The 24665-nt window shown below is 35.9% G+C and overlaps 1 protein-coding gene across 1 annotated transcript in view; it reads left to right on the forward strand.

Annotated features, from left to right (window-relative positions):
- trhr2 (thyrotropin releasing hormone receptor 2) overlaps positions 1-13831 on the forward strand; it is a 35812-nt gene extending 21981 nt beyond the window's left edge. The window contains exon 6 of the mRNA XM_032550445.1: positions 7716-13831. Within this exon, the coding sequence (XP_032406336.1) occupies positions 7716-8270 (555 nt within the window). The 3' untranslated portion in view covers positions 8271-13831. The remainder of the gene's footprint in view (positions 1-7715) is intronic.
- Positions 13832-24665: the final 10834 nt, after the last annotated feature.

The raw sequence follows: 24665 nt of genomic DNA on the forward strand, positions 1-24665 counted from the left end.
ACAGATGGTGCTCAGGGGCGCGTTTTAAAACCATCAACCCTGGATTTTAATGGCTGCTGAGTGCGTCGCCTGCAGACTTTCTGTGTGTGTCGGCATGAAAACAGGCTGAACCTGACGGCAGAGGAGATCCTAATCTTGTGTGTTTAAGGAGCTCCATGTGAGAGCAGAAGATTTACATAATGAGAGGAAAAGAGATCTTAATAAAGCCGATGAGTTCAGTCCTTTCAAAAAGGCACTTCATGCTTTTTCATTCTGTTTGATAGATCAGCTCAATCTGATGGGGGTTTGATAAACTACACTGAAAAATAATGGCCCCCTGCATGATTGGAGATTAATGCAGAGTTTTGATCTCTGAGGGAGTTTTCCGTGTCTGATCTCTTCAATGTGTGTCGAGGAGAGGAGAGGAAATGTTGAGGGTTGGTCGCTGCTGATAGCATCCGATGCTACACGCTCATTTCACTCAGATGCTTAAAAACAATATAAAAAAAAATTCAGTTTTTAATTAGTTTTCGAAAAAGTAGTGAAAGTTCACAAACAAATGGTAGACAAACAAAGCATGATTTTAGGTAGATGTGTCAACCAGTGTTACCTTGAAAAAGACTTAGATACATTTAAATTGATGCACAATAAAGCTGCATGTTAAATACCATACAGTCAAATATTGACTAGCTAGAAGTTCATGATAGGAAATTAGCTTCACTATTATTTTCAACGTGGAAAATTTTAAAACTCTAAAGCCCATTGGTTTTGTTTGTTCAGTTAAATTCACATGGATATGTCTCAATATGTCCCTAATTTTTAGTTACAAAGTAATGAAAGACTGGAATTGTCTGCCATTTACTGAACAGAAGTTAGCCTTTAGAGCTTTTCGGAGTAATGAAACGACTAATTATTGGACATTGGATAAATTTATCAACATTTTGTATGAACTGTGATTTATTTTTATTGATATATCATATATTTGAATGACTTTTATTGTATGATGTGTGCTTTTAATGATACAATCTAGCTTAATGGGGATAATAAACAGTAAGCAATATCTAATTACTCCTTGAAAAAGTAACTTAGTTACTTTCTGATTACTTGATTTTAAGAGTAACTGTGTTAAACGTTTTTCTACTTGATAGTCCGATAGACTTGGTTTGACTGGTACAACAGCGTATTGGGACCTTGTAGATAGAAATACAACAACAACAACAAAAGGAAGACTAAATTTCTTCCAACAAAAACTCAGAAATTTTGAGTTTAATCTGAGAAATTTTCTAGAAAAAACACGGAAATTTCTGAGTTTCAAAAGTTGCAAGGTTTGGAGTTTTTAAATTTCTGAGATTAATCAAACATACTTTTCCGTTTTTTCTAGTAAGTTGTGAACTTTTCAAACTCAAAACTTTCCTTTTTGATTTTTTTGGCAGATGTTTACTTGACCGTCATAGTTTGGGGACCAAAATTTGAACATTTGTTACATTTTTAACTGCTGCGGCTTTCTTTCCCACTGCACCATTGAAACCATTGAGAAAACTTTTTCCCTCCTCACCTGTGGGGGCGCCGCACCAAGAATTGCTGAAGGAAACGACATGAAAACATCTGAAGAAGACTGAGCATGAAATGTAAACAAAAATGAAGTAGTGTCGGATTTCATCAGCGGTTATTTGTTGTTGGCAAAAACCCATGGGTCATTTCACCTGCTAGCACAAAACTAGTGTGTTTGTTTTGGTTGTATTTACCCAGAATACCCTGCGCTGTAGTCCACTTACTGCTTTTGAAACGCACCAGAGTTCAGTTCAACCGAAGAGAGAATGAGGTTTGTAGCAGACCAGATCGCTTTTTTGGCCTGATTGCGCAGCTACATCTCCACAAAGGAACCGGACTTTGTAGACAAGCTGACGGGAGTTGGATTAAAGCGGATCAAACATGGCTGGTGTGTACAAAGCTTTGCGTTTCATCACTGCAGGTATAATTAAGAGGCTACCCTCTCCCTCTCCTCGACAGTAATTAAACAGTTAATTGTTTTCTGTTATCTACCTGCTGAAATGGCCTCGTTTGGCTCTCAGCTTTCCACCTGGACCTGGACGCTTATCTCGAATAGCATTTTGCTGAGAGAGGGCGTTCACGTGATGCTGCTTTCCAGGCTTTTCTTTCCGATGAGGTGTATGAAACACGGACTGACACGCTCCAGCAGAACCGGAGAAATGTGCACCGATGGGACGGAGGAAGGCTGAGGGTGTGCGGCTTTATTTCTGACTGATAAGACTAATCACCTGAGCCATACAGGCTGGCTGACTCCATCCCCTCCCCGTTGACCCGCGGTCTTGCAGCGACTCGGAAAACGTCTGAGCCGTTGCCATGGTCACCAGACAGCGGTGATGTTAAGGAGGGTCACGGCGTGCCAAGGGATGCCGCTCACTTGCAAAATGCTGAGGCTTTGCAACATTTTTCCATGAGGGGAGGAATGTCTAATGTGCTTCTGTCTGAGTGCTGTGGCTCGTTTGCCATTTTGACATAAAAATGTATGAAAATATCAGCAAAAAAAAAAGGTTTTTGTGGCATTTTCACAGGAAGAATCTACACAAGTTAAATATTTAGTTTGCTTTCTCTTGGCTAATTTACTAAACAAGAATCAGACGCAATACCAGACCACCAAACAGATTAAAATATTTCCGGAAGCTATTGCGAAAGATATAAAATCTCTATTGTCACATCACTAGGGAGGAATAGAAAATAGCTGGAAGCAAAGCAAGTATGGAAAAAAAGAAGCTAATGCTAACAATTATGACTGTTTCTCAGTCTGTCACACATATTTTTCCAGTTGACGAATGGTGTCAGACATGCAAACAGCAAAGTTTCAGTTTTGCTGCATATTATTATAAAGTTGTATGAATTAGATGACCAAAGTTGAAAACATATGATTTGACATAAAGTTAATCTAATGTGACCAGTGGGGGGGGGGGCTTTTATACAAGATGCACCAGAACAGTCCACAATATTTTTATTAAACAATTTCATTAAAACATTTCTCTTTTGAAAAACATAGCTTCAGGCCTACTACTCGGTCCCTGGAAAGAAAAGGGATCATATGAAATGAAGACAATTTAAATTATTCCAAAAAAAATTAATGAACAAACAAAACATGCAATGCAAAAGAAAACAAATTAGTAAATCAAAACAAAAGAAAGCAAACTCACTAGTAATTTCAATAATAAGCAAACAAACTGTAAAAGGAAAAACACAAGCACTTCAAATGGTGGAACAAATTGTTGTCCAATTCCAATGCCTTTCGATGGGGCCAGAGGAGTCGACATGTAGTAGGGGAAACAAAGACACGGGCACCTCGCAGTGGCCTGCTCAGCTATAAAGCCATCTGCCCCGCCCACCAATCAACTGTGCGCTTCTTGCTACACCTGGTGCACATAGTTGGGAGGGTGGAACACCATCCCACCACACTAAGTTATGAAAATGAATAACATTTTATAGCAATAATTGGTTTAAAAGGCTCAAAAACGTCAGCCACTTTGAAAAAACGCTGAAATTCAAATATCTAACGGAAAACATGAAGAACATAAGACCTGAAGGGACACAAATTTTTAAACTTGCATCTACATTTGAAATATTTTTTACAAGACTGATGAGATGTACAACACTTGTGTTGTTTAAACTTTGAATGGAGTTTCTGCAATAAAGTCTGACTGAGCTATGGAGCTCCATATTCATTACTTGATTTGAGAATTTTGATGTATTTATTTAATATGGGTGTAGGCGGAGCAGCAAACCAAAAATTGTGATGCAAATGCAGCAGAAATTGTAGTGATTTGGGTTTTTTGTGTGTTTATTTAGGTTTCTGTGTTCTGTTGAGTCTCTGTGTTGTCCCGTCTACCCCTTGATTGTCCCCAGCTGTCCCTTGTTTCTCCTGATTGTCTCCCTCTGTATTTAAACCCACCTGTGTTCCTTGTTGGGTCCTGGTCTAGTCACGTCCTTTCTGCCATCAAGTCAGTCATCTGTGTTGTTTTTGAGGGTCACCAGTTGCTGCCAGTTTTTGAGCCTTAGCCTTCTGCTCCAGCTGTGCTGCCTGGACTTTTGGAATTATTTGTGTGCTATTCATCATTAAACCATCATTTACATCATTTCAACCCGGGTCCGCTGCCTCACCACCTTCACCGCACCTCATGACAGAAATGTTGAGAAAAGTTGCTTTAGTTTGGTGCAGAAACTAAACAAACGTTTTCTTAGCAACTTCCAAACAATATTTGTGGCCTGCTGTAAAAAAAAAAAGTGAGAATTTTAATTGAAAACTTTCTACTTCAGGAAACAGAGGACCATCCATTTTTCCCGATCGTTCTGGATGGGACTCGGCAGAGTTGTGTGCGAGTGTTTTAACGAGCTGCCCGTTAATTGGACTTCCAGATGCGTGTTTAGTGTCTGTGTGACATGAGTCCTGCCTCCCAGAGCTGCTGTAACCGCAGTCAGGATGTTCCACAGGATGTGAGAACAGCTCTAAGGTCAGGGGTGGGCTTCACTTTGATTTTAATCCCTGCATATCTCCATAGCAACCAGGGAGCAACTAATGTTCTGCACAGCATGGAAAAAAAGGTGTTGAACAGGAATCTCTCTCCCATTCCTGGGTTTTATACAATGTTGGGTAGTTAGAGTTTATGATGCTCCTTCATGATGGATTTGTTTCTAGACTTCAGTCTAGATTTTTCAGTAATTAAAAAGAATTCACCATGTGTGCCGCCAACAAGTTTTGGCTTGGAAGCGTATCATGCAAGCTCATGCACACCTAGACTGGACAAATTAGAATGAATTTCATTAATAAGACATGTTTCCCATGTCATAAATGAAATAATCTTCCACTGGAACTAGTATTTTTAATGAATATTCAAAAATTACTGACGTAAAACAAACTTCTATATCTTGCTGAAAAGTTACTGGTGAGTTACTTTTGTCTTATTTTGAAGGTGATCTACTATGCTTTATTGGACAGGTTAGGTTTACAGGTAATACAAAACATGTTTATTGCATTTATTTGTACAAAATCATTCTTAGATAATGAGATTTTAGTCCTCTCAGCTCAGATTTGTTCAGAATGAGCTGTTTTAGGGCGTCTTGTCACTTTAAATCTAAATAAGGTGCTGCTAGCCACACTCGTGAAAATGGCTGCAATCAAATATCTACAACCGTAGATATTTGAAAAGCAGAAGTAGAACACAGCCAACAAAAATGCAGCGATTGTTTTCTGGATGGTAAGTCAACAACGAAACACTTGTCTTTTCCAGCAGCCATTGTACAGCACATACAGTGGCAAAACAAGCTTACCTAAATGTGTTTGAGCTCAGCCAATCAAATCAATCAAATTTTATTTGTATAGCATATTTCAGCAGCAAGGCATTTCAAAGTGCTTTACGTCATATCAAACACAGAAACACAATGCAACATAGAATCAATAATCAAAACACGACATTAAGTCAGGTTCCATCAATAAATTTGTAATTGATTACGTTTCAAATACAATCCTAAACAGGTGGGTTTTTAGTCGAGTTTGCATCCATAAAAGGTTTACCTGTTACACTCCTACTGTGTTATATGGAACAAAAGGTAGGTAGTCAGCTAGGTAATGGGGTTGCTAGGTAATGGGTGGCACTCTGCTGTGGTTGCTAAGTAACTGGCGGAACTCTGCTGGGGTTGCTAGGTAACTGTGCAGTTCCTGCTAGTTTGTGGCGTTACATTCCCCAGGTCTTTGAAACTGGTCATTTTCCAGAAACCAAAAAACATTAATTTATAGCCCAAAACCAGCTACGTGTTTTGTCTTTTTTAAGCGCTCCGGTTCTTTCCAGAAGCTGTAGATACCCAAATAAAAGTACATAAACAAAATGTGAATTTGCCACAATACAAAGTTTTTGCACTTGAAACTAGACAGAAAATCCTTGGTATGATTTTGTGTTCTTGCAGTAAAGTTGTTTTCCTGATGTTCCTCTCTGTTTAAAGACCACTGAGGTAAAGCTCTCTAGGTTCTTTCTGGTAATAAATCCATCATCTCCTGGGATATTTTGCACCTGTTGGGTAACTTACAGACTCTGTAATTTACTTTTCAAATGATTTAATTCTCCCTTTTTCTTTCACACACATCCCACTCCATGTCGCCTGTCTTTGTCTTTATTTTTCCAATGACTCAATTACCCAATGAGCCTTCATTAACCCCCTCAGAGCACGCACTCAGAGACACACAAAGCATTTAAAAAATTGGTGTCAAAATGCTCCACGCAGGCGAGAACTCTGTCTGCTCGTGCTTCCTCTGACATGCTGATGATTCCAGTTATCACGAAGCAATCACGGCTAATCACAGAAATTAGAACGACACCATCAGCTCATATTGGACCGGATCTTTGAGGTTTAGCATCACTGCATAGTAGTACATTCTTTGTGCATTTCTAATGGCTGTGGTTGAATAATTCAATGATTTTTTTGGGGGGGGGGGATTATTTACAATTTGTGTCCTCTGAGCTTGTTTTCACCAATTTTAGAAAGTAAATCTTTGTATTCTACAATCTGTTTACACAGCTAGCTGCCATCTTAAATGTTTTCCTCTTGTGAATAATCTTTCTTACTGGAGAAGTAGTTTGCAAATGACCCTGTAACCCCTCCCAGATTGATGGGTAGCAACAGTTACTTCTCTGAGATCATTGATGTCTGTCCGTCTTGGTTTTGTGATAGCATGCAACAAACTGACAAAGATGCAGAAAAACACATTGCTATTGTCTTGAGTTGGCAGGTCAAAAAGCAGCAGTTTCTAAGACCGTTGTTGATTTCTTGCCATCTTGGCATTGTCCCAACACACATTTGATTCTTCAGAGAAGCAAGTTGAAAAAAAAAGCACGATGATTAATTATCATTGTCTACTAATTATTATTATTATTATTTATTTCTATCATGTTTTACGTTTTAAAAGAGGGGCTGCCTGGTGGTACAGTTGGTTGTTTCTGGTTGTATCTCAGGTTTGTTAATATTATTCAGTTCTTTATGCTTCCTTTTAGTTTGTCTCTTCAGACTTCACACCTGTTCATAATGTGTTTATCATCACACCTGCTTTGTATCCAGTTATTTTATTCTTCTGTAGATATTCTCTCCCTTTCTCTCCATTTTTTCTTCACTTTTTGACGTTAGCCTTCATTCGGATGCTCATTCGAAAGTGTCTGTTTTGGTTTCATGTCAACAATTTTCTGATAATTAGCAGAACATGCTCAATTGAAACTGGGAAATTATAAAAATTTTAAGAAGTTCCTAAAATATTCCAGTAATTCTAGTTTTCAAATGTAAGATGACAGAGTCTGATGGACACATTTGTAGTTTTATTATAAAATAGAAATTCAAAGGCAGGTGTTAAAACTATTTCTGCATGGCATTGTGGCTGCAGTGCGTCACAATAACAACAGGAAACTTATCCATGTGGCAATATTTTAATCTAATTTATCAGAAACTAACCAGCTGCCATTATTTTTACTGTAGTTTTTACATCTGAAGTAAACATATTATTATAACTTATTGTAGATCCCTTTCAGATTTTTATTTACTAGCTTTCAAAATATTTTTAGGCAGCTTTCCTGCTATATGTCTGATTCTTCTGACGGCGTATCAGGGCCGTTAGGTAGAAAAAAAAAAAGGAGAGTAAATTTCTGTCAAAAAACTCAAAAATTTTTAGAGTTAAAATTTTATTTACCCTGCAGGTGACGAAGATGCTCGCCGTGGTGGTGATCCTTTTCGCCCTGCTGTGGATGCCCTACCGGACCTTGGTTCTGATCAACTCCTTCGTGTCCACGCCCTACCTGGACTCCTGGTTCCTGCTGTTCTGTCGGACCTGCATCTACGCCAACAGCGCCATAAACCCCGTGATTTACAACGCCATGTCTCAGAAGTTTCGCTCCGCGTTTCGGGGGCTGTACAGCTGCCAGCGAGTGGACGGTAATCAGCGGACGCTGTCCACCGCCCAGACCTGCTTTGGTACCGTTCGAGACCCGCGGCCTGCCCTGCAGAACAGCAACCAAGGCAATGAAAAGGAGACGCGGGCCGTCCTGGAGCCTTCCTCGGATTCGACGTCGAAGCTCCACAGGAGCGAACATCAGGAGACGGCGGCGGTGAACGGGATGACGGCCGATCATCGGCCCGACGGCGGCCATCAGGACTTCAGAAGAGAACCAGGAGAAACGCTGCAGGGAGGCGGTCAGGAATTAGATCAGTCAGTTAACAAAACACTTGGTTCTGCAGACAGAACCAGTAAATAATGTAGATTCCACATTATCATGCTGTACCATATGGATATACTCATCTTTAAATACCCACCGTATATATATAGGCCTATATGTACAATTTTAAGAGGGTGCAGATTTTTTTTATTTAGCTGTATTTAATAACACTCAAAAAAATATATGTTACAATAGTACGGAAGACAATTATGGCCGCTGGGAGATAAAACAACAACTTTTTTTTGATCAGTATTCTGACTTTAATCTGATCAAAAGTCAAAGTTCTGAGATTAAATTCAGTATTGTGAGAAAGAAAAGCAAAATTCTGAGAAAGAATTTTAAAAATTTGAGATAAAAATTTTTAATTCTCAGATTTAAGTCAGGATTCTGAGAGAAAATTCAAAATTCTGAGAAAAAAAAAAATCAAAAATTTTGATATAAAAGTCAGAATTCTGACCAAAAAAAGTAAGAATTCTGGGTTTAAAAACAGAATAAGGGGATTAAAATCAGAATTCTGAGGAGAAAATTCTGAATTCTGAGATTCAAGTCAGAATTTTCTTTTTCATTGGCCCTAATCTTCTTCCGTACAATAGGCTAGTAAAAGCCAAACTTAGATTTCTGTATTGAAGCTTTATTTTTAAAAGAAACAATATCTGCAGGAAAATGCGTTTCATGACTCCGGACAAGTTGTCTGCGAAGCTTTCATTGAGCAATTATTGGGTGATTATTAAGGTCATTCTGAGACCCATTAACAGTTTAGATGAGTAAATAACGTCTGAAGGACTAGAAGTTGTTCAACACCAGCAGCAGGATGATGATTTTTCCTTCACTTCCTCAAGTGAAGCAAGATATTTATCTGGAATGTGAGGAGAAGAATTACCAGAAATCTTAATGTCAGAGTCACGTTGCATTGATTTTATTTATTTATCTTTTGCTACTTATCCCTAAAAAGATGTACTATAATGTATTTATGCAGAGGTATTTTCTCCTAGAGAAAAATAAACACTATAAAAAAGACTCCAATAGCTGATTTAAACCTCCACATCTTGTGAAAAAGCATCTTCTGAAAGGTTGGAGTTTATATGTTCTGTGTTGTAAAAAGAAACAAGCTGTGTCTGTGTTGGTGGTAAATTACAACCTTCTGAATTTTATTGGTTTAATTTGTGCAGCTCTTGAAAGCTTCCGTCTTCAGACTGCAAAAAGGCTTTATGGAGCTAAACTGGTACCATAAAGTTCAAAATAATAACAAAAACATTTAAACAAGAAAAAAATTTGATTTTAAACTGAAAAAAAAAAAAATCTATGAAATGACAAACATTGGTTCCATTAATTTCTTGAGGCGGACTTGCCGCGTCCAAAATGGTGGAACTGCAAACGTGTCAGTCCGTTTCTCTAAGGCAGGATCGTTTTCCAGTATAAAAGCACCTCTTAAATGATTGATTTGGTCACTTTTTTCAGTGGTGAGCTATGCTAATTAAGAAGTTAGTAGCGCTAACCCTAAAGCAGTAATCATGAACATTAGCCATGCTAACGCTAAAGTACTGACTTCAAATCCAGTTATATCTGCCCTTTAATATGATTTTGACATTATAATTTACTATAATGTTCTTATGTATTGTATTTATGTTTAGATCTTGTTCTCTACTGTCCGTTTTTATTTTGTTCCCTATATATTTGTTGTCTAAAATGAAGTTATTAGGGAAGAAAAGATAGAGAACTTGAAAAAGAGGAAATGGAACTTCATCCCCTTCAAAATAAGAGCATGAGTATAAACAACTTTATTTAACTGGAAGTTTACAAAACAGCCAAGTAAATTAGCGCTTTAGAATTAAAGTTAGGGGAGTTATGTGCCCTAAACATTTTCGAAGTTAGCAAAAATGCTAAAGTGCTAAATGAACAATTAGCTCTGCTATTAGCACACTGGAGGAAGTGTGTCCACCTCTGTAATTTTTTTTAATATATTTGTCTTTTACTTTACGTTATTCACCTCCTAGTGAAAGTTTAAAATAGAACAACTTAACTTAATTAACTTTGTACAGAAAAAAAAATACATATAAATGTTTACTGACCTTAAACAGATTAAATGCATCCTAATGTTTTTCAGTGTTTTCACCATCTTTTTGAGTGGAAAGAAAAATATATATTTTTTTCTGCAAATGGTTGAAAATACAGTTTCTAGGGACTTGCGTGGAAGCAAATAATGTAAATAAATATTAAATTTTAAATATTTAAAGTGCAAAGGCAGTTGTATGTGTTGCAGTGAAGAATGCCAAAGCAAAAGCACTAAAACACACTTTGCTATTTTGTTTTATTAATATTTCTCTGTTTGCATCAGGATTTTTTGCTGCTTATTCCAAAAACTACACTATGAAATCTGCAAAAAACAAACCCTGATAACCTAAGTTTAGTAACTTTCTCAGATTACATTACGATATCTTTATCATTTTGTTATAAAACGTCTTAAACATTCTTAAAGTTTATTTCTTATATTAAGTATTATGTTGCAGTGAAACAGTTTTTGATTGGATAAATATTTAAGAGTATTATTTGCTTCCATAGTCGTGTCCCATCAGTCAGCGTTCCCTTTAATAGTCGACGTCCATCACCTCGTCTCCCAGCAGACTTATACTTTTTTTAATGTGCATATTTTAACGTGTGCAGAGATATTTCCTTTCTGCCGTCATATTTGGTGTCTCTGACCTTTTTCCTCCTAATATTCAGTCACTTTAAAAACCTTGTTACCTTTTTTGAAGGTAAAAATGCTGTAAATATGGACGTGTACATAGATTCAAAGCTGGAAATTAGAGACTTTCTTTAGCAACTTACATTTATTAGTGTAAATAATATACAGTGATGTTTATATTTAATTATCTGAATGACTGCATGTCCACTGACCCTACTGGTGAAGTTTACAGATTAGTAATAGTCTGTGTGTGTTTGTATATGTTCATCCTCCCAAATATTTGCCTTACTACAGCTAAGAAATAATAATAATACAGATTTATATATTTAGTTGCATGATAGAGTGTATAAAATCAACTTTCCATCAACAGTAATGATTTTTAAATATCTCAAACATTCTCAATTAATGTCGATAAAGCTGCATAAATTATCTCAAATGTTTACAATTTGAGTTTTAGCCTGAAAAATGTGCATGAAAACTATTAGCTAAACTAAATTGAATATAAAGGTGCATTCAGAAAACAATAAAACAGAAAGTAAAAGAATAATAGTAGAATAATGTTGAATTTGAAACAAAAATACCTGATTACTTTTAATTTATGATTGAAAATCTGGGCATTTATATAGGTTGGTTTGGATATTTTTTCTTTTTACCTTAATAAATAAAATAAGCTTTCTGGGTTTCCTCAGGTTATCTTTGTGTGATATTAACATTATAATTAATCATTTTAAACATTTAGGTGTGAAAGAAACTCAAAAAGTTCACAGATTTGTACATTTCCTTGGTATTTTATCACATTCCCATTATATCCAATTCTTATCATGGAGATGTTCCTGTTTATTGAATTGACAAGAAGTAGTACAATTAAAAATAATGGAAATGAGCTCAAGATGTAATTACTGATCATATAATTTAGTGAAGTGTGGTGGTCTAACAGATGAACTACTTTATCTTTCAGTTTTTCAGGTACAGAAATCGTTCCTTTGGGGCTTTTACGCACCACCAGAGAACATGTAAGGGAAAATGGCAGTTCCAAAATAAAAGTGTAAAAATGCTTCCAATAACGTTATTGTTATTAGTTGGGGTATTGAATTGTTTTTGAGAATTAAAAAATAAAACGATTCAATAAAAATACTATTTTCGGATATGTAGCATGTAATATTTCAAATAAGTTATCATTGTACTTGTGTAAATTAAGAAGTATACTGTTTCAATTTTTTCCAATTTATTTCCCAAATCGTGTTTGTGTTTTGTTTAACTATTTAGGTTCTGATTATTTTTATGTTTTTGCTTCATTTTGAAATCATAAAAATTATTTTCCAAAACATCCCTCAAATCTACAAGCAGCACTTTGACCGTTTTAAATGAGCTGCTAATGCTTGATTTTTTAATTCATTTGTGTGAAAACTGATTTTATTATTTTCACTAAACGATTTCCTTAAAATACTTGCTCATGTTTATGTCTTTAAAATGAAAAAGCTCTGTTACATGGCCAACATATTTACAAAAACTGTCCTCACTGTAAGTTAAGCTGCTCATGCATTAAACCTTAGCATTGTTAGCTTCGGCTTACAGATAGTTTGGCATAGTTTGTAATAGCACTGTTAGGACTAGCCGTTAGCTTGATTTGTTTTATTGGCACAGTTTGGCCCAATAAAGCAGCATCTTCGTTGTCATGGCAACCATTAGCATTATCTACTACATGTCATACTGTCACTGTTGGTACAGTTTTTGTTAGCACTTTTAGCTTTAGTGGTTAGCTTGCTTTGTTGTATTGGCACAGTTTGTGTTAGCACTGTTAGCATTGGCGGATAGCTTCATTTGTTTAATTTTTTTCTTTAAGCTTTGTTTCTTGCCTGACTGATATTTTGATTTCTAAATGAAGCAGAAATATTTTTAAAAAATTGACAAATGCAGCTGATCTAAAGGGATGAATATGTTTGGGGAAATAAAAAAAAAATAGAATAATGGGAGTACCTTCAGAAATATAGCAAAATATTGAATGGTACAGTAAATTACCTCAAGAAAAAAGTATTGTTAATTAGAGCTACCAACATTAATTTGTTAATTAGTGAATACATGAACTTATGCAGACACATTTTTAGTATATTTTTATGTTCTTACAGTTTCAGTCTTTCATAAATTGCCTCAGCCTGAAAAATAAAGCATTTGCTTCTCTTTGGGACCATTCCTCCACCTTCATTTCTTCCTGTGTTTTTAACTTGTAATGTGTTCTCTGATACTTTACTTGATGTAAATTTAAAAGGATTATTTGGTGTAATGTGTGTGAACTTGTGCTGATGTGTGCGGACTGTTTAAAGGGGGATTTTTATAAATAAGCTGAGACATAAAAAAGAAATAACATAAGCCTGATGTTTGCATGAAACAGCCACAGAAAGAGCAGGAAAATGAGAAGATTTAATGATATATAAAGTGTTAAATCAGCCAAGTGATTCAGTGCTGGAAATCCACGCTGTATTGGATATTATATGTTCTGTTTCTGTATAATTAGAGTGTGGATTGGCCGGTGGCAGCAGTGTAAAACTCCCCTTGATGTGGCTGCATTTGTGTGGATGTTTGAATGTAATTCTGTAATTATTTGGCCCTGGAGAGCTGCTGGTTTGTTGTGTTCTTGAATGTGCTGTAATCACAGATTCCTTTAAAGTGCTTTTGGTTTTTAAAAGTGTTGTCTTCATTGTTGATGTAAGAAAATGTTTGATTGTGTGAAGAAAATTGCAGCGTGCTCTGCTCTGTGGTGCAGTACAGTGGCTTTCGTTCGGCATCTTTACAAAAGGTATTTAATTTATTTTTAAATGTTTCTTAGTGTTTGTGGTGCAGCATTATTTTTAGCCATGTAAAAATGAGACAAAATCCATGAAAGATTGAGTTCTTTATAAATAAATGTTTGCATACTGCATCCAGGTCTCATTTCATATTTTATAAAAGAAAGCGATTTTTCTTGCTTATTCAACAAAAATGACCTATTTAAACATGTTTTTGAGCTGGGAAACCATTCTTGGACGATTTGTTCATGCTCAGTTTTGGGTCAGTTTCACGTTGCAGGGTCCAAATAAGGTGAATAACTTTTTAAAATTTACATTAATATTTCCCCTGGCTTCGGTTCATTTGTCTAAATGTATATTAATAACTTACGTTCATTGTATTTCTTTCAATAAAGTACGGAAAACGGGGAACGTGAAGACAGGAAACGGAACTACAGCGTAAACAGTATCCATTGACTTCAAAATAAAAGCATACAAACATTTAGCTACTTGAAGCTAACCAAAACGTCAAGTCTGATTTCAAACTTTATTCAATTGGAAGTTTACAAAACAGGCAAGTAAATTATTACTTTGTAATTAATCTCTAAAGGTTAATTTAGGGGAATTTAAGTGTGCTGAGCGTTTTCAAATGCTAAATAAAAAATTTGTTCTGTTATTAGCACATTAGCGGAAGCATCCACTATTGATTTTTGGAGACTTCTTAGCATCTCGTATTCAGAGATGCTAAGAAATTTTACTTTCAGAGTAAAATTGCTTTGAAAGAGACACCTGATCAGGTAAGAAGTTGTTTTGAATCTCTACCACTTCTACATTATTACATTATTTTCTGTTTCAATCTCTTTTGAGACCTCAAAGTCACCCTTACTGTATCTATTTATTTAGAATTGAGATATTCTAAATAAATTAGAATATCTCAATATTATTTCAATATTTAGATTCAAAGAGTGAAACTTGAACAAAGAGTCACAACAATAAGCGAAATATTTAGGTATTTGTTTTGTTACTAACATCGATGTTTACGTCATCCTCTAATGAAAACACAATATTCAGTGATCATGGGGACTTGACATTAACCATTGATTTGATTCTGGTTAGTTTTTATTTCCTTTAGTTAAAATACCTGGAAGGCCATCCTGTGTCCTTCAACAGATTCAACTAAATCTTCTTAATTATTTTATGCACTCAGAAGAAACCTATGCACTACAGTTCCCTCTGGTTAGAAATACAACGGATGTAGCCCTTCACTACCTCATTAACCTCACACTCTCCTGGGAAACTCAACTGAACACATTAAACCTCATCTTCATCTGGGTAACATTTATTTGGTTCATTCCCTTACTTAAAAGCTGATAACTATGTGACTCCTTATTAACTACAGTTAATGTCTCAGCCTTTTTCCTTAGCACATATTTAATTCACCAATGTATTTAAATGAGGTAGAAAGCACCAAAAACATGCAGGATTGTGGTTCCAAAGACATAGGCATATCTGTGGGATGAGCTGCATTGCTTCTTCTTCCTATTATGCTTCATTGAACAGTTTAGGGCAGGTCTATGAGCTGAACAAAATATGCTCATATAATTTTTTTCTCAAAATTATTCTCAGATGTCTATTTTGCTTTTTTAGGCCATCTTGTCACTTTAAATTCAAATAATCTGCTGCTGGCCACGCCCTTCCAACTCAACGTTTACACTTGAATGTGAAAAAGGCTGCAGACAGATGCGCAATTAAACAGCAGTACATCTTTGAAAAGCAGAAGTGGAGCCTCCTGCATAACCAACAAGAATTCAGCAAGTGGTTTCTGGATGGTAAGTCAACAACAAAACATTTGTCTGTTCCAGCAGTCATTGTACTGAGCATACAGTGGTAAAACCAGCTGGCCAAATGGGCGGGAGATCAGCTTGGGTTACTGGGTAATGGGTTTAATTCTGCTGGGGTTGCTAGGTAACGGGTGGAATTCTGCTGGGGTTGCTAGGAAACGGGTGCAATTCTGCTGGGGTTGCTAGGAAACGGGTGCAATTCTGCTGGGGTTGCTAGGAAACGGGTGCAATTCTGCTGGGGTTGCTAGGTATCCATGCATCACCTGCAGATTTGTGATGTCGCATTCTAGAGGTTTTTGAAACGGCTCATTTTCCAGACAAAAAAATATGAACTTATTGCCAAAACCAGCTGGGTGTTTTTTATTTTTTAAGCGCTTGGGTTTGGGATGTTCCATCTATAGATGATCTGTGTAGCACAAGTGCTAACTCTTTGCTATAAAGGTCCATATATGGTCATGCCTTTCTGTTTAAGCGGTTTTTATTTTCTATATAATGCAGTGTAGTAAGTTTTAAGCTTACTTATCTGCTTTAAAAAGAATGAAAAGTTTAATTTTTACTTATTTGTTTAATACTGTCAAAGATCTTTTGATTTTCTAGTTTTAAAGGTAATTAATAATCAATGAAATTTTGTTGATTTTTCTTCTTACAGAATTTTTTCTCATGGCATTATAATATTGCTCACCAGGTCTGCTGCTTTGCTTTGCTTGTCTGAATCCATGAGAGCTGCCTGACTTCATTGTGTTTTTCTTAATTTTGCTCTTTCTTCTCTGCCTGTTGCCTGGGAACACAGCGGAGTCGTTACTTTCAGCCAATAAATCTGACGGTAACTGATTTCCTTCTGCTCCAGAGGCCAACAGAAGTCAAAATGAACTTTCATTCATGATTCATTTTGTTTCATTACTTCAGATTTGGCTTAATGCATTTAATAGTTTGTTTAAACTGATCAACAGGAAGGCCACAGCTCCATAATAAAGCGGCAATATTTATTTCTTCTCTTCTGGGCTTTTTTCTCCCCGAGTTCTGCCTGCAGGCGGGTGACAGCAACCTACAAAGGCTATTAGGGACATTATGGACAGGGAGGAAAAAAGGAAGAGCGAATTTCCACTAAAAAACTTGAGGTTAATTTCAGAAATTTTCTAGAAAAAATCTTGGAAATTTCTGAGTTTGAAAAGTTTAATATTTGCTAGAAATAACTCTGACATTTTGAGATAAATCTCTGAAATTTATTTGAAAAACAAAGGAGGAAATTTCTGAGTTTTCAAAAGTAAAAAGGTTTTTGACTTTTGGAACTCTGAAATTTCAATGTTTTTTTTCTAGAAAATTTCTATTAATTTAAATTTTTTAAAAATTTTTCCTTAAATTTTTTTTACTTTAGTAGCTCAGACTTTTTTTTTGTTGAAATTTTTTGATATTAATCTCAAAATTTTGGCATTCTTTCTCACAAACTTTTGACTTTTCAAACTAATAAATTTTCAAGTATTATAGAAAATTTCTGAGATTAATTAAAATTATTATTTTTAACTTTCTCCTTTCAAATTTTAGACTTCTGGAGCTCAGAAATGTCCTTATGTTTTTCGGAACATTTCTGATATTTATCTTAGAATTTTGGAAAAATCTTTGACTTTTCAAACTCACAAATTTCCTAGTTTTTTATAGAAATTTTCTGAGATTAATCTCAAAATTTGCGAGTTTTTTGGCAGAAAATGAATACGTTTTTTCTAACTAATGGCCCTAATACGCCGTCATAGCAAGCAGCAACACCTCCACCCTCATTCCTTTTCTGATGTTGAGATTGCTGCTCTCATAAAGTGCAGATTGCGACAAAGCTGTGTGTCTTCTTGGAAATCAGCAGGAGGGAACCGAAAGATGTCTGTAAGCTCTGAGACCTCCGACTATCACCATGGTGTTTTTGATGGCAGCAGAGAAAACCGGATGAAAGAGGCGGGAATTTTTCCTGTTTGGGTTTTGATGGCGGTAAGTAAGAAATCAAAAAAAGTGTTTTGTGGACGTGTGAAAAACACCCCCGCTGAGTTGGGGTGCCACAGTTTGATGGCGGCCAGAGGAGCTCCTGCCGAGCGGCGCCGGCGTGTTTGAGCTCAGCTCTGCGTGCAGACAGGGAAGGTTAGCCGCTGTGACAAAACGCTTTGTGACTTTTAAGGAAACACTCAGCACCAGTCTGAATTCATCAGAACCAAAATAGAAACACATTTGCATGAATGGGGCTGCATGCAGGAGGCAGCAGAAGTCGTTTTTACTCAGAGGAGGCGATCCATTAATAAGAAAGAATCATTTTATTTTACTGTTTTATATGGTAATAAACCACTTTGACCATCTATACCCCTGAGAGAAAATATTTTATTTATATTGTGTTTTCTTGGCTCAGTCACAGTTTACTTGAGTAACTTTTTGGGGAAAAAAATCCTTTTAGTATTTTTTTCATCCGTGCCTTTTACTTGAGTAATTTTATTATGAAATATTACTTGAGTAAAATTTCTGGATACTCGACTCAATTCAACAAACTTCCTTTAACCAAAACTTCACCAGACACGAACACACTGCTGCAGTTTTTGATAAAGTTTATAAGTTTTACTTTGAAAGAATCTGATTTGGAAACAATTTTCTTTTGCCTGATTTTGTGACTGTTATTATTATAACATTTTCATCTTAAGCTTTAAAATACCAGAATTTCCACATGAAAGTTTATTGTGGCCCGTCTGATGTCATTTTTAAATGTTAAATGATTGATGTTTTGATCATTTAGTACTCGAGTATCATTTCTGATACTTTTTAACTTTTACTGGAGTAAAAATATGTTGAAGTAGTGCTACTCTTACTGAAGTACACTTTTTGAGTATTTTACCCACCTCTGCAATTGTAAAACCAGTTTTTCGCAGACAGAACCGTTTTGGATTCCAGATTCACTAAAGAACAATTTCCACTAATGCAAATTATGGTAATTTGTCTGGAAAATGAGCTGTTTCAAAAACCTCCTGTTTGTTCCAGATTATTGTAAGGACGAAAATGAAAATATTTCACATAACAAAAAAAGAACAAAATCAGGAAAAAGAACATTTTTCCAAAACAGTTTCTTTTAATAAAAAACTTATGAAACTTTAACAAAAACTGCAGGTGTGTGTCTGTGTCCGGTGAACTTTTGGTTAAAACATTTTTGTTTTTCATTCAGTGGAAAGAGAATCAAGAAATTAGTTTAGTAAGAGCAGAAATACTTCATAATAAAATTACTCAAGTATGTTTACAAGTCTGTTTCTGCAGCGTCGCAGTCGGATTTCCCTCCAGGATCAGCAAGTTCCACCTAATCTCATCAAAACAGCGAACAAGCTCATCGCTGTCACACAGCGTCACAAACGAAGCAGGAAAACGACAGGTCGGGCTTTTCTCCTGTCTGTTTGTTCAGTACGCAGAGTTCTGCAGGAACCCGGTAAACCCTCGCGGGTTTCTGGCAGCTTTTATTTACCGTCCGTCCAGCAGATGTTCCGTCACTGACAGATACAAAAACAGCTCATTAGCATCACGGCGGGGATGTTGCTGATTTATCTGCTTCAAGAAGCAAACAGCCAACAGATCCTGCTACACGTGTCAATACAACGGCGTGTTAGGGCCACTGTAGATGGAAAAAAAAGGAGCAAATCTCACTGCAAAAAGAAAAATATTTTTGGTCTAGTTTCTAGTACAAATTTTAAATATGATAAAACTAACTTAACTTAAAAGTAACTTTTCAGCACAATATGGTAGCTTGTTTTAAATCAATAATTCCTTAGAATTGCAGAAAAAGCATTTTTTTCCACTGGAAGATTATTTGACTCATAAGACATTTTTCCCATGTTGTACGTGAAATAATCTTTCAGTGGTACTAGTATTTTTCATCAATATTAAGGAATACCATACAACTATATTGTGCTGAGAAATTGGTTTTGTCTTATTTGAAGTGTAGTAAGATATTTGCACTAGAAGCTACAACAAAAATACTGGTGTTAGTGTTTTGCTATAAAATGCAAACATTTTGAGATTAATCTAAAAAAAAGTTTCTCAAGAAAACTAGGAAATTTCTGAGTCTTTGGCAAAAGACTACAACTCATTTCTCCTTGCACTAGACAAAAGTTTGCTCTGCTTGTATTTACCCAGAATGCCCTGCGCTGTAGTCCACTTCCTGCTTTGGTAGCAGTCTGCAGTCAACCGTCGAAAGTGGACCAGAGTTTGGTTTTTTGGCCCAAATTTGATTGCGCATTGACTCTTCCCCAGACGAACCAGAATTTCTGGGTAAACAAACTGGAAATTGATTAAAATGAATTAAAAAGAAAAACAGGTGGCATTTTATTTGAAATCTCTTAAAATTTACCTTTGCTACCTCCTCTCCTCGGAGACTCCATGCCTCTTTCAGGCTGAAATGTTTTGGTTCTTAAAAACCTGCTTAGAAAGCTACTTCTGCAAAATTTCACAAAATGAAGTACTATTGGAAAGAAAAGCGAGTCAAGATTTCTCAGAAACCTCTTGAGAAACGCTCAAAGTCAGAAAGTAAATATTTGACTGAAACCCGGAGCTGGATATCTCCTCCGTCTTGTTCAGAGTTAATCATCTTTGGTGTATTTATTCTGCATGAACGCAGCAAGAAGCTGATCTTTTCTAGGAAAGCAGATGCTCTCAGCATGCTGTGCAACATTAAGCAACCAACTGCATTCATCATCATGATCTAAACATAACAGAGATAAATTATTCAGGAGCAACGTTGCTCACTGCTCTTCACACCCCAGGCCCAAACTTCCACGTTTAAAATCATCTGCATTATAATGGAGTTTTGATCTGGGTTTTAATATTTATTACATGCAATTTTATTCTGATATCAATCAATCAATCAATCAAATTTTATTTGTATAGCACATTTCAGCAGCAAGGCATTTCAAAGTGCTTTACATCATATCAAACACAGAAACACAATGAAACATAGAATCAACAATCAAAACACGACATTAAATCAGGTTCCATCAATAAATCTGTAATCGATTACGTTTCAAATACAATCCTAAACAGGTGGGTTTTTAGTCGAGTTTCATCCATAAAGGTTTACCTGTTACACTCCTACTGTGTTATATGGAACAAAATACCTGTTGCTATTTTTATTCCCCCTCACGCTCACAGTCACACAGTTTAAAACGATGTAAACAGCATTTTAATGGCTTCTGGCACCAGGATCCGTTCACCTCTTTCACAGAATTTCGCTCTGGGACTCCGCCGTCCCTCACAGATTTTTGTGCAATTTCAACATAGAATCAACAATCAAAACACGACATTAAGTCAGGTTCCATCATTAAATGTGTAACTGATTACGTTTCAAATACAATCCTAAACAGGTGGGTGATATGTAATCTTTTATTATTTTAACATGTATTTGTATTTTGTTTTGAAGGTAATAGCAGTAAAAATAACAGACATAAACAAGGAATGGAAAATACACGTATTTTTGTACCACAGGACTCGTAACATTGCTCGATATTTTCTAATTTCAGTTTTATTTTATTTCTTTTCTTTTTGTTGTTGTACACAGTTAATTTTTTCCCCCATAATTGTTGATGTAAAAGAATACACTTGGTTATAATGTTGTAATATTACTTTTGTAATTAACTGTTTTTATTGTTTTGTAACATTTTTAATACTTATTTAAATGTATTTTATTTTGTCCTCCTGCATTCATTTATTATTTAAATCTAATTATTATTTATCATATCTATTTATTTAAAATGTTTATTTTTTTAATGCCAATTATGTTTTATATGCTTTATTTGTATTCCGTTTTTAAGAATTAGAATTTTTATCAATAATTTATTTTTCTGTAAAATAATTTTTCTGTTGAATTAATGTTTTGCATTTCATGATTTTTAAAAATTATTACTATGTAGTTTATTATTTCATTACCATTCTATTTTATTTAGCTTATCTTAATTTTATTTTTATTTGTATTACTTTTATTTTGGTAGTTTTATTTCTTTCTTTATTTTTAATTAATTTTTAATAATCAGAATTTTTAAGTAATTTATTTATTTTTAAAGTTTTTTATTTTTATTTAGTTTAGCTCATTTGTACTTTTAATTGTTAGTTTTCTTTTTCTTTATTTTATAATGCATTGCTCTCATTGTTTATTAAATCCCAACCTTTATTTTCATGTTGCGTAAATCAGCTGTGAGGCGTTTAATGCAACATATTGGCATCAAAACAGCCAAATTTCACTTCACAACCAACTTTATTATAAACTAATCTTCCTTCACAGAAGAGACCTCATAGAAGCTCATGTTAGAAAATATTCTTGTTGTTTTTGTTTATTATTGCACTTCAACAGACACATAAAGACAAATATGGAGCTGAATGTGCACAATGTGGTTCAAGTGATTTCATTTTCCCTGGAATGACGCCGTGAATACCAATCTGCAGCAGCCTCTTCCCCTCCGCCTCCCGCCTTCAGTCATGCTGCTGATTGGAGTCTGGAGGGACGTGATTTTTGGCCGTGACAAGAGAATGCGCAGATAGTGACAGATGAGTTCCTGAGAGCGGGGCCAACCACCACAAACTCGGTTTAAACAGAGAATTCCTGTATTTCTTATCGCGCGTCTCTTTTATATCTCTGTCCCTCTTTCTCTGCTTCCCCACCGTGATGAAACGCTGCTTTCTGAGGACTATCTGTCCGATAGCAGCAACCAAACAGGCCAAGGTCACGTAAAAAAGAGAGGAAAGATGTTTGTCGCAGGAAATGAAAGCAAGAAAGTCATAAACACTGAATCCTTTGTGACATTTTCAGTGTTTTATGTGTGGAGGCCAACAACTGACACAATAAAGAGTCCACACTTTCAGAATATGTAAATGACTCAAAATGCTTGGAATATTAGTGTCTATGACAAAAAGTGTGTAAAGAGGCTAATATTTTCATTTCAGGTTGAACATATGTTGTGTTATTGCGGGGCGATTTAAGGTTAGATGGTTTGTGAAATAGGCTAAGTGGTCCTCAGCCTGAACAAGTTTGAGAAACAATGTTTTAGGTGAACAATGAAATCATCTCCTGCTCCTCCAGTTTGCATGTTTTTAGCAGCAGCTCATCATCGGCGTCCGTCATTTTAAAAGCCCCGAGTTGAACAGAAGCCGCTGCTTTCGAGAGCCCTCCTCACCTGGACACATTTTCTTATGCTAATGTGCCCTCATTGGTGATTCAAATGAATACATTTAAATTTTAAATCCCAGCTCTTAACAAACAAAACAACAGAAAACAAAAAGTTTGCTAAACCTTTACATACACGAATAAATCAGAAAACCCTCAGTGGTGAGGCTGTGTGGATTTAATGAGTGACAAAGAATAACGATTTTATGGTTACGGCTCTCTGTAGGACAAATGATCCATTATTATTCTGTCCATGGAGAAAACCCAGAGTTCTGCTGAAGAAGAAGAAGAAAAGGAGTCGAAAACTGCTTCTTAATTTCAGACATAAAATCAATACTGTGGTCTTTAGAGATGTGTCTTCATTCCAGCTGAAAAACAGAAATGAACCATAGAGATGCTAACAAGACACAATCATCCATCCATCTATTATGTTTCAGGACTCAGTACTGAGTGTGTTGTAATCATATCCTTGTTGTTCATTAATGCTCTATATGTATTGCCAAATTCTGTTCTCATTATTGGCATTAGTGTTTTGCCATACCAGTTCATCCCTTTGTGTTTAGTTTCTTCGGTTGTAGTCCAGTAGATTCAGTTCGATTTGTGACCAAAATTGCACCATTTGCTACATTTTCAGCTGCTTTCTCACTGCACTGTCCAAAAATCCAAAATATTTCAGAAACCTTTTCACCTCCTCACCTGTGGGGGCGCTGCACCGAGAGTCACTCAAGAAAACAACATGAAAACATCTGGAGAAGTGGTTCTTGGTGCTGCGCCCCCACAGGCGAGGAGGGGAACAGTTTCTTAAAAGGGTTTCGTTTGTTTGAGAGTGCAATGAGAAAACGGTCTCCATTTGAACCGAGTCTATCGGACTATTAGGTGTGAAAACACCTTAAAGTCTTAGCTTTTTGGTGTTGACTTATCTTGTGATTCTTGCTTTTAGTCATTTAAGCATAAAATTAGACTTTTTGTTTGATGTTTGAAGTAGAAGTTCTATTTTCTCTTTGAAACACAGTTTTAGTCTCTGATTTTAGTTTTTGGACTTTACCGGACAGTAGATATTTTTTTTCCTGTTTCATCATATTCCAGTTTACATCTGGTGCAATGTTGCTTCTCTCTTTCCCTGGATGAACTGGGTCGAAACACTGCTTTCAGCTTTCAGCACGTAGAGGAGGTCCGCTCTGCTCCAAGCTTCCCCGAGGGATTCTCACCTTATCTAGGGCAGAGTCTAGACACCCAACAGGAGAGGCTCACATCAGCCTTTTGTAGTAAAGATCTACTTTTGTCATTCAAACCCATCTCTCATGACCAGAGATGGACGTTGGAGCTTAAATGAACCAGGAAATCCAGAGCATCATCTCTCAGATCAGTTTCAGGACATTTGAGGTTTAGCCCTCATCTTTCATTTAGTCAGAACAAGAAAATTAACTAAAATCTGGACCAAATCTGAGCAGCAATAAGGCCCATGGAGACGAGCACGGTATATTTTTGTAAACCATTAAGAAAAAATGTGCGTCCCCCGACAGAACGTGGCGCCACAGAAAATTGTGTAATAGACATGCCGAGCCAATCGGTGGCGCTGTGACAATACCAGAAAAAATGTGTACACAAAAAACACTGAAAGGAAGTGCTGCCAGATTGATCTAGAAAAACTGTTTTCAGCATGTTTTTCTTAAAATTTAGGCTTTTTTTCCCCACAACATTTGATTTGTTTTTAGAAAGTTTTCAGAATTTTTTTTTTTTTTTTCAAAAATACTTGTAATTGTGCAACAGAAAAGCACAAAAATAAAATGCTACGTTCTTGCTCTCATTTTATTAATCTATTTGGAATGTCTGGAATCTGTTGAACATGACATCATCAGTGATTATTGGCTATCGAGCGTCATTCTGTTGGGGTAAAACAAAACAGAAATCCCAGTTCAACTTCAGGACTTAAAATGACGTAGCGGCAAAAAAATTACAAAACAAATAAAAAAAATCAAGTTGATTCCA

The sequence above is a fragment of the Xiphophorus hellerii genome, chromosome 2 (assembly GCF_003331165.1).
Source record: "Xiphophorus hellerii strain 12219 chromosome 2, Xiphophorus_hellerii-4.1, whole genome shotgun sequence".
NCBI lineage: Eukaryota > Metazoa > Chordata > Actinopteri > Cyprinodontiformes > Poeciliidae > Xiphophorus > Xiphophorus hellerii.